Here is an 11,444-nt window from a genome sequence, read left to right as displayed (position 1 = left end):
AGAGGCCATGCCTTTTTGAAACATGACATTTGGAATAATTTCCCAAATATCTCGCCACGAGTTTCCCAGCCAAAAGTCTTAGTCAAAATTCCCCCGAAAGTGTGTTATAAATTGAGACGGCAGACATTAACTGCGTGTTCACCTAAGGCAGCCACGGGCGGCCTTGATAAAAAAAAAAAAAAAAAAAAAAGAAGTTAATACGACCGTTATGATAACGGAGTTGCGCCATATGTCTCCAGTTTCAATCTATTGATATCAATGTTATTGATTAAGGAAGTGAAATGTACTACGGAACCGTCTAGTGCTGCTATAGCTTTAGTTTTTTTTATTTCTTCGTGTGCGCCAGGTTTTATTCCGCGATGGGAGAGAGCAGGTAGTCAGGCAATTTACATCGTGTGTTTATAGTTTAACGGATTAGGCAGAGTGGATTCGGTTTTGTTGACTTTATTCTCATTCGGATCGATATATATATATATATAATGTGTTGTGGATTTTGAACTTTTTTGGTGAAAGTCTCTATCTATCTATTTGTTTTATTCGGTACTGAATTCTCTTTGAATAATGAGCTTTCTATAGATAGTTCGAAGATGACGTCACTCAGGTCTTTGTTATTGTTTTTTTTTTTGCCATCCGCGTTTATGAGTAATGCTCATTGAACTGTATTAACCCGACTATAAACGTTCATGGATACACATAGTTTTGTGTGTTGGTCCGTTATACTTCCGGATGGCAATATTATGAGATTCTTAGCCAAGCGCATACTATCTATACTTCCAGATGGCAATGTTATGAGATTCTTAGCCAAGCGCATACTATCTATACAGGATAATGATATGAACTAAACTTCTCAATACAATTAAGAAGGAATCGTGTTTATCATGCAATCTACTCGTAGATATATAAGAATGAATATTAATGCAAAAATTACATAGATATATTAACATTAGAACTTGATATCCATGACCAAAAGCTCTGATGCCGCAAATCGATGCTTACGCGTGTAGTTTTCATTGAATTAGGCTATCTACACCCTATAGGGAATGAGATTAGCTGAAGAGTAACGTCTCTTGATTGGACGTCACCCATAGTCTGTGACGTCACCGGCGGAAAAGTTATTAGAGAGAGAACGTCATGTTGTTGTGCGCATGCGTCTCTCGTCCTCGCGGATAGTCTGTGACGTCACCGGCGGAAAAGTTATTAGAGATAGAACGTCGTGTTGGTTGTGCGCATGCGTCTCTTGTCCTCGTTCAGCGAGGACGAGAGACGCATGCGCACAACCAACATGACGTTCTCTCTCTAATAACTTTTCCGCCGGTGACGTCACAGACTATGGGTGACGTCCAATCAAGGGACGCTACTCTTCCGCTAATTCATTCCCAATAGATAGTTTTCGCAAGATGGAATAAGTCTGTGTTTGATTAAAGGATCTAACAACAGGTCTTGTGAGCAGAGAACAACAAGAGCAAAGAGGATTTTGCTAATTATTTACAAAACTTTCCAATTTCAATGAGGATATATATATATATATATATATAATATATATATATATATATATATATATAAATATATATATATAAATGACACCAACTATGATGTTTCATCTGTCCAAGTATAGATTACATTATACAAGTGTGGTCGACTGATGCCTTATAACTGATTGCAATAGAACTTACTCTTTATTTCCAGATGTTATTTTTAGTAACACCTCGTGGTAATAGTGTACCCAATCATAGACAATGAGCGAATGGCGCCCCACATTGACAGATATTTATGAGTGTATAAGGTTTGCCATAGGTTCAGCATTGCATTTAGCAAAACATTTCTTTCTTTGAGGAGAATACCAAGACCAGCGTGTAGATAGTTCGAAGATGACATCACTCAGGCCTTTGTTATTGTTTTTGCCATCCGCGTTTGTGGGTTGTTCTCACTAAACTCTATTAACCAGACTATAAGAGTGCATGGTTACACAAAGTTTGTGTGTTGGTCCGTTATACTTCAGGATGGCAATGTTGTGAACTCCTTGGCCAAGCGCATTCTATCTATACTTCGTTAACAAGAAACGGTTAAACGTTTCTTTTTATGTAAACGAATTAGTGGCGTTGATTTTCGCGTGATCTACTTCACAATGTTGTTCGATGAACATGAGACTATGAATAAATGCGTTTGCTACCTAATTCAGCCCCCTGATTCATTGATGTTTGGTGATGACACGAGTCCATTCATATTATAGGATCGGACCGGTAATTCATTCACAGCGACTGGTGACTCAATGCTCTCTTTGTGTTGAGTGATCTGTGGCTTTTTGTTTACTCGTCGGAATCATCAAGCCATTTCAAATGTAATTTCCATGTGAGATGTCTTCATAACAGTGTTAACTGTATTAGTCACAACGAAGAGACTCAATCTGCGGCAAACGCATTCCCCCAATATTGTCAATCATACAACCAACCGTCATCAAAGTTTTTTAGTTTTCCTCCATTCTAACAAAGGAATAATTTAAGAATGGATCTGCATTATCAAATCTCGACAGTTTTACTGATCATCGGGTATACACTTTACGGTGTTGGCATCTCTTCAAACGCGTGGAAATTTGAGACGAACTATTGTTACGGCTTGCTATATCGGTGTGGGAAAAGGGAATGCACTTTTAATAAAGTCAGCTATTTTGGTACGTATATTTTGTTGTTTTGTAACAATACCAAGTGATTTTGAAGGTGGTCAGCGACTAAGAGCTGGGTGGGGTTCCTGACCTCCCATAGTGGGCAGGGAGGCACTTACTGTGTCTTCTATCCCCCTATATCTGTTTTCCAATTTGCTTTCTGTCTTTGCCTTGGAATGAGATTACTTGGTTTTGCCCTGGTCCTGGCTGGAAGGGAAACAGTCAAATGCATAGTTATTGTTTTGGTAGATGATATTTTTTTCCTTGTAAATCATCTCCCTGTCATGTATTGTTATGTTTGTTATTCTGAATGTATAATGTAAGCATTTGAGTGTAATCCTCTTAGTGGGAGCTTGTGCTGGTGTATGGGTGAGACATTTAGGTGATCTCAAACTAAGTACACTGAAAGTGTGCTCTTGGAATCTACATATGTTCCCTATTTCAACCATTCCCCTTTGTCTTACTTGTTTCCTCAAGTCCTTTTTTATTGTACATCTAGAATCTTTTCACTATCCAATTTTCTTCCTTTTTACTGGCGCTGATATGACATAAATTTGTTGCAAGTGCCGTGAAACCCTTAAAAACAAAAACAAACAAAGCGACTAAGAGAAGAGAACTGAAAATGATAGCAAAATACTATAGCCGCCGCTTTGATTCCTTGGGCAAGACATTTAACATATTACCTCATTTAAGTTCGAATGAAAACCTGGCTGACGACGGCAGTGTTGATGCACAAAAGGTGTTTGAACAGCAACGAAGCGTAGCCATCGTTAACAAATATCTAGCCTGATACTAGAACCCTCGAGGACGTATAGTTTGACGTCATTTTTAAGGTTTGTGCAGCGTCTAGTGAGTTGTCGTTGGTAGAGCTCAAGAAAACAAGTTATTCCAATGGTTGAACTGTTGAATACAACTCACGATTTCTCTTCTCTTGTGGCAAAAGGTTTGTCTTTTGACGTAATTTTTTTGATCAGTATCAGCGTAGGCATCGTTAACTTATAGCCTGACACTGACCAAAAAATGACGTTAAAATGCCAGTCTTTGGCCACAATGCAAACAAATCGTGAGTTGTATTCAATAGTTCAACCAATGGGACCACTTGTTTCCATGAGCTCTACTAACGACAACTCACTAAGCGGTGCATGATGGTGATGGTGGTGGTGGTGGTGGTGGTGGTTGTGATGATGATGATGGTGGTGGTAGTGATGATGATGATGATGATGATGAGATGTGATGTGTGATGTGATGATGTGGGTGGTGATGGTGATGATGATGATGATATTGATGATGATGATGGTGGTGGTGATGATGATGATAATGATGATGATGATGATGATGATGATGATGATGATGATGATGATGATGATGATGATGATGATGTTGTTGATGATGATGATGATGATGATGTGATTATGATCATGATGAGGATGATGATGATGATGATAATGATGGTGGTGGTGGTGGTGATGCTGATGATGATGATGATGATGATGATGATGATGATGATGATGATGATGATGTGATCATCATGAGCATAATCACATCATCATCATCATCATCATCATCATCATCATCATCTTATCATCACACACCATACATCATCAATCATCATCACCATCCATCATCATCACATCATCATCATCACATCCATCCACATCACATTCTCACATCAAAAACTGATGCTGGTCATAACGATATCTAAAATAAAAGAATGCACCATTACAAAACCGTTAATCACTTGTTTGTATTTTTTTTCTCTCTAACAGGCTACATGAATTTGATCCGCATCGGGTTTCTCATATCCTGCATACTTTTATTGATATCCTGCATATGTTTGTTTATAGAGGTTGTCATGGCGATGACAGGAAAGAATTCCAAAGCTAAACAACGGCTAGGACGATGCGTTGTCGTAACCGTTACGTTAGCAGGTGAGAATCTACTTCATCTTTGTTAAGACCACCAAAGTAAAACTAACAATGCCCTCCGGATTGTTAACAAGGGGCGGTTTGGGTCTTTTCTAAAAAAAATTCAATACCTATATTGGGCGGTTTTAATCACTTTGTATCGTCATTGTACGTTAAAAAACATCATTTATGGTGAAAAATTTTAATTATCTATGTTGATACCCATTTTGCGACCTAATTTGGGGATCTGACGTAAAAAAAATATAACAATCTTGTGGCAAACGTTCCACAAAAACTAATGAAGGAATGACCTCCATATTCTTCCCTCTTGTCAACATTGTACTATAGTGTGTCACCATAGAGAGATTTTACGGCTTTAGCTTATGGAATTTTTATTAGAACATTACAAAGTTGAGAATCAAAATGTTATGACAAAATTGACCTTAAAAATTCAGAATTAGGATTATAATTTAAAATTCACATATCTTATCAAAAAAAATCTCTCTGGAGTGACATAAGACGTTATCTCTGTGATAATTGTGGAAATTTTCAGACAATTTCATTGAATTGATTCTGAGAAACGTTTGACACAGTTTCCCATACCCTTAGAAAAATTACATATTGAGTAAAGAGCAAAATAGCTTCCCGTTTTTAACACTTTTCTTGTTATCTGTACCTGTGTTTTTCGTGCCTTTATAGTCTACTTTAAGATTTTGGACTTCAATTATGTTATTTCTAAGATAATAAAATATCATTTTCCACCAAAATCTCAAAATCATCAATTTTTCGAAGGATTTTCGTAATAATTAGACCCAAACCGCCCCTTAACATTGAGAACGTACAAAGACGCGCTACGAGACTTTTATCCGATATTCTCCATCTATCCTATAGGGAATAAGATTAGCGGAAGAGTAGCGTCCCTTGATTGGACGTCACTCATAGTCTGTGACGTCACCGGTGGAAAAGTTATTAGAGAGAGAACGTCATGTTGGTTGCGCGCATGCGTCTCTCGTTCCGCGTTTGGTTTGAGAATGTTTGGTAAGATGTGAGGCCATTTTGATCGATAGATATTGGAATGAAGAGTTTTTTATGGCCAAATTTTATATACCTGTTATGTTTTGTTTTTGTTTTGTTTTGTTTTTATTTCCACGGTACGGCAGTATAACCGGATAAAGTAAATGTTTATTGATTTTTAAAGTATAGTTAAATAAAAACGTTATTGAATTCAATGAACAAACCATAGTTTAAGTTATCCTACATTGGATCAGAATTTATTGGCACCAGGTGGCGATACTATGCGTAATCTGCGTTACATACACACGCACACACACACGCACTCACTCATACACACACACTTAATCACTCACACAAACACTCGAAACACACATACACACACATATACATTTTTTTTTAGTGTTAAGCCAATTCCCAGTTATCAATATCAGCCTGTGCGTGTCCAATCAATAAACGTATACAAGGTGAATGAATTCAAATAGGTTAAAATAATTATGATTATAATATTAGCAGCCCACGAGCAACAACAAAAATCTTTAATGTTACAGTAATCAATGACAGTGGTCTAGTGGTATTAAATCGATTGTCAGCGTGACACGGGTTCGATCCAACTGTGATCCTCTTATTTTGCTTACTTCAGAGTCGATCACAATCTCTAAATCATTTGAGCCTATAGGGAATGAGATTAGCGGAAGAGTAGCGTCCCTTGATTGGACGTCACCCATAGTCTGTGACGTCACTGGCGGAAAAGTTATTAGAGAGAGAACGTCATGTTGGTTGTGCGCATTCGTCTCCCGTCCTCGCTTCCGGTGAAAGCGGCTTGAGACACTTCAAAACCAAATTGACGTTCTCTCTGTAAGGCGACGTCCAATCAAGGGATACTACTCTTCTAATAATCATATTCCCTATAAAAAAAAGGCACTCGATAAACGTTTAAATTTAAGTTTGTCGAGTAGATCGACATATGCCATATAAATATAACGTGTTTAATCACCTATTGTGTCCCTTAATAGGATTCAATAGTCGTAACGTCACTTCCTTCCTAATGACGCATGGTAACTTAGTAACACTGGCTCTAAACTATCGGAACAATGGCGGACGCCCGTATAGAGCAGTAAAGTTAGGTGCCCCAAACGTAAACAATAACAAGTTGCTAGTGATTTCCGTTAGGGACCGGAATAATTTACGCACAATATAGGTCTCCCAATTTTGTAGTTTGAGTTGTAGGCAATACACTTTCAGTATTGAAAATATGTTTACATAAAATCTAACAATTGCAGAAATAATAATATAAGGCTAAATTATTATGAAAATCAGGCTCCGAATAATTCTCGTTTTGTTCACACCAGCGCAATAATTTGCTCTGGTCTAAAAATAGATAGACTGTAACTTTTGATAAATTTTAGAAAATTTTACCTTTTGTTCCATAAAATATCCATATATAGACATTATTTGATGCATGATCGAGTATTTATGAATATGTGTTTCTTTTGCCACCTAACAGCCAAATTTTAAAGGTTATTTTTTTCTATTATTTACATTGGAACGTGAGCTGTCAAGACAGGAACATGTGGTTTGCCACGTGCTTCTCGACCTTTGTTTACGTTTGGGGCACCTAACTTTACTGCTCTATAAAATATTTCCTCGGCGAGCATAAAAGCGTATCCCGAGGGAAAAAACCATAAATTTGATCATGTTTTGACTTTTACACATTCTGGTCACGAGACATATGAAAAGTTCTAGCCAGCTTGAAGAATAAAAAGTAATGATTTTCTTTTTTTTAGAACCAAGATGGCCGCCGTTGCCGGGCGGCGTGACATCAGACTCCTGAATCCAATTGTGTACAACACATTAACACTGTCCTAACCAACCATAGGAAAATCGTCATTTTCCTTACCAGATAACCGTCATTTTCTTTTAAAAACTATAGAAGAATTGTTTAATCATAATTACAAAAACTGAACATAGATAGGTTTGGTTTGTGTTGTGTGTTGTGTGTTGTTTGTGTGTATGTGTGTGTGTGTGCTTGTGTGTATGTGAATGATTATGTTTCAGCCATAGTAATTTGTAATTTAAGCGCTTAGAGTCTGGTGTCTCGGAGTTATAGCGCTATATAAGTTTTCAGCATTATTTTCAGCATTAACAATGTGTTTGGCCTCTCTTTTTGAAATACAAAATTATGAATAGTTTAGACTTAGCGACTGTTTTGTGTTTGAGTGAAATTCAAAGTATTTTGTGTTGCATTTGTGTGAAGTTATGGGGGAAATTCTGAACGTGGACGATAACTAGAGAATTAAACACTAAATTTGGACTAACAAAATAGATCTAAATCCTAAATAAAAATATTTTAAGCGTTTGACGATTTCTGTAAATGAACAAAACTCAAATTAAACAACTCAGAAAAAAAGCCACCATATTGAGATGCCAGTCCCGTATTAAATGTCCTTGTAATTCTTACTTAAGTCACTGAGCAAAGGACTGAATCAGGTAGAAAACGCATTCGTTCAATAACAGACAATGTCCCTTTTTAAATTGTGTATAGGTAATGAGATTAGCGGAAGAGTAGCGTCCCTTGATTGGACGTCACCCATGGTCTGTGACGTCACCGGCGGAAAAGTTATTAGAGAGAGAACGTCATGTTGGTTGTGCGCATGCGTCTCTCGTACTCGCGGACTATTGGTGACGTCCAATCAAGGGACGCTACTCTTCCGGTAATCTCATTCCCTATAGAAAACATTTACTTTATATCGATTGATTAAAAATAACCAGTAAATTGCCGAAAAGTCTGAAGCCTTGAAGCTCCACTACAAAGAAGTGTCAGGTTTGAGACAGACGGACACGTTTGTGATCATTTTAATAGATCTAAATTAGACCAGTCTTTATTAAAAGATAGTTTGGCGTGTGAGTCAGTACATGACATAATCAGTCGGAAGGTGAACATTTTGGATTTGCATTTTTTTGTTTTTGGTTTTTTTGTTGTTTTTTTTTTTTTTGCATTTTCTGAAAGAATATGCTCACCAGAGCATTTTAATTTTCATTTGAAGTAAATCGGGTCGGCGATTTTTCATGAAGATATGGTTAGATGTATGGGAAAGGTAACCAGCAACTTTTCTCAAATTTTATACTTTTTAACTTGACTAGCTGTAAAAAATATTAAGAAGTGAAATTAGCTTTGAAAGTTCCCTGAGATGTACAAAAAGGGTTGATTTAATCATTTATGACTAGAACTAATTTTGGATAAAAAATTGACCTTCTAACTAAACTTGGAAATATCTCAGCTCAAACCTTTTCGCCATCCAACTGATTATGTCATTCACTGTAAAAAAAATGTCAAAATGTTTTTTAAAAAGCCAATTCAACCTTTGACCCCTATCCCGTAAAAATATCAAAATTATAAGTCTTAGTTGAAATTGTGATATTCTTTCTATTTTCAGATATAATATCGGCGGTATGTCTTGGGTATTTCGGATACAAAACCCTGATAGGAAATCCCAAGTTACCTGCCCTTGGCTGGGGATTTGGATCAACTGGTGGCGGCGTCATAGTTCTCTTCCTTGGAACAATAGTCAGAATCATGGGACCATCTTCCTCTTGGTCCAGCATTCCTTGTTTAAAAAACAAGAAAAGAAAAAGAAACGATGCAATAAGTAGCCATAAATCCAATGCTAAAAATAAACGGATGCCTGGAGCCAAAAGCAGACCTGCAAAACTTCATATCAATACGGACATCATCACGTATAGAAAAGCATCCGAGCCAACTGATGGATCCTGCGAAAACCTGCTGGTGGTGAGTCGACATGATTCAACATGCTCCACGCCCCAGCACAAATACGAAGAGATAAATCTTAAAAGAGACTTCTTGATCTCACAACGAGGCAGCCAAAAACTGTATAGTACGTCATCAAATTTGCCGTCTCCCAGACATGAACGAGATGCTTCGTCTAAAAAGTCTTCCAGTTTACCTCCTGGAATTTCTCCCGGGTTTTACGCTCAAGTTCACCGTGATCCAAAATTCAGGGCTGAAAACGATTACGAATTCACGACAGGAGCCAACCACAGTCCCCGTTTTCACACAACCAGGCAAATTTCAAGGTACAATCCTGCATCACCATTCAGACCTATCCGTGTTCTCACCGTAGATAATCCTAGTATTAGCTCAGAGCCCGTACCACCATCACCACCACCATCACCGCTTTTACCACCTCCGCCGCCACCCCTGCAATCGGTCACCATGGAAACTGTTAACATTCGACGGTTGAACAGCGTTTGTAGCAACGGGAATAACAGTAATGTCGTAGTCGATTATGCCCCCTCGCCAAGTTCATTACACAGTTTTGGATCCTATGCTTACTAAACTTGTGTGTTTTCATTTAGATCTACTGTTGACTGTCTACGTGACAAACTAGAGAGAAGGCATTGCAGCAAGATAAAAATATGAAATGATAGTATGTGAAACCGTAGCCATCGTTATGTTATAGCCTGACACTGAAATCCAAAAGGACTGGCAGTGTGACGTCATTATTTGGTCTTTGCACCGCTTAGTGAGTTGTCGTTAGTAGAGCTCATGGAAACAAGTTATTTCATTGGTTGAACTATTGAATACAACTTACGATTTGTTTTCTTTTGTGGCAAAAGACTGGCCTTTTGACGTCATTTTTTGGTCAGTACGAAGGCCACGATGAAACAATGCCAGACAAAGAACTACTAGAAATTACTGGAACAAATTAACCCATAAAGTCAGTCTGTCTCGACTACAGATCCAACCTCAGACCTCAGACTGTTTCATAAACTTGTCCGGTTATTACTGAACCTGTAGAAATCGGTAGGGGCTGCCTGAGGCCGGTGATCGTTAAATACTAACGAAAGAGTGAAAATAGAGATGCTTCGTATGGAACCAAAACAGACAATGGACGTTTCGGGTACAAAACTTTCGTCAGCACAACAAGGGTGCTTTTATATAACTTATTTTCTATTCTGCTGTAACTAAACTATTGAACACTTAGTCGTCTTCTTGATATATACTGGTGATATAAGCTAATCTCGAACTGCAATTCAGATAGAGATAATAAAAAGGAAGAAAAGTGTGATGTCAAATATAATGGTTCCTATTTCATTGGAAGTGGAGGACTGAGTCCATACTTTGTGTAATTCATCTTCTAGTAATGACAGAGTGATGGTATAGGGAATGAGATTAGCGGAAGAGTAGCTTCCCTTGATAGGACGTCACCCATAGTCTGTGACGTCACCGGCGGAAAAGTTATTAGAGAGAAAACGTCATGTTGGTTGTTCGCATGTGTCTCTCGTCCTCGCGGAAGCGCACAACCAACATGACGTTCTCTCTCTAATAACTTTTCCGCCGGTGACGTCACAGACTATGGGTGACGTCCAATCAAGGGACGCTACTCTTCCGCTAATCTCATTCCCTATCTTATTTTCTAGTCTAAACACATCCTGTTCCTCAATAAAGGTGATCTATAGTCACGCTTTTACGCCCCGTCATCCTAAGAATCTGACAATATCATATCCTGCTACTGAAATAATTATGCCACTTGTATGTAACCAATGGGAGCGATCTATATTCATGTTTTCGTCCAACCAGGTCATCAATCACATGATTTGTTGCTCTCCAATGATTGGTTATTCTTAACAAATGTAAACACGCTGCTTTGTTTACAAAAGTTATAAACATACCCATGTGTCAAGCTGAATCAAATGGCCAATCGTGATGTTAGATATTTAAAATGCTGTGAACACTTTTCACTAAGTGGGTCACTTTGAGGACATTTTGCAATGTGACCAATGACCTCGAGCACATGGAAAGTTAATATAGATCATGCCCATTCATTACTTGTACTCCGGTGGACTGG

The 11,444-nt window shown here is 37.9% G+C and overlaps 1 protein-coding gene across 2 annotated transcripts; it reads left to right on the top strand.

Moving 5' to 3' along the window:
- Positions 1–337: 337 nt before the first annotated feature.
- Positions 338–10,054, top strand: LOC144973621 (uncharacterized). Of its 2 annotated transcripts, XM_078916281.1 has the most exons (4): positions 338–373; positions 1,616–2,668; positions 4,426–4,587; positions 9,012–10,054. In XM_078916281.1, the coding sequence occupies exons 2-4, from the start codon at positions 2,503–2,505 to the stop codon at positions 9,929–9,931; spliced, it is 1,248 nt and encodes a 415-aa protein (XP_078772407.1). In that variant the 5' UTR covers positions 338–373; positions 1,616–2,502; the 3' UTR covers positions 9,932–10,054. The 2 variants fall into 2 exon arrangements, with proteins under 2 accessions (XP_078772407.1, XP_078772409.1); XM_078916283.1 differs by lacking the exons at positions 338–373; positions 4,426–4,587 and having other exon boundaries at positions 1,709–2,668.
- Positions 10,055–11,444: the final 1,390 nt, after the last annotated feature.

The sequence above is a fragment of the Berghia stephanieae genome, chromosome 5 (assembly GCF_034508935.2).
Source record: "Berghia stephanieae isolate SIO BIC M18660-M18661 chromosome 5, UCSD_Bste_1.3, whole genome shotgun sequence".
NCBI classification, from domain to species: Eukaryota; Metazoa; Mollusca; class Gastropoda; order Nudibranchia; family Aeolidiidae; genus Berghia; species Berghia stephanieae.
This window is presented reverse-complemented; position numbering and strand designations above follow the sequence as displayed.

What these genes read in the sequence shown, in the direction of transcription:
- LOC144973621 (XM_078916281.1), top strand. Translation starts at nt 2,503, where the DNA reads ATGGATCTGCATTATCAAATCTCGACAGTTTTACTGATCATCGGGTAT. An exon ending in TAATAAAGTCAGCTATTTTG is followed by an intron (nt 2,669 to 4,425) that starts GTACGTATATTT and finishes TCTCTCTAACAG; the next exon opens with GCTACATGAATTTGATCCGC. An exon ending in CGTAACCGTTACGTTAGCAG is followed by an intron (nt 4,588 to 9,011) that starts GTGAGAATCTAC and finishes TTCTATTTTCAG; the next exon opens with ATATAATATCGGCGGTATGT.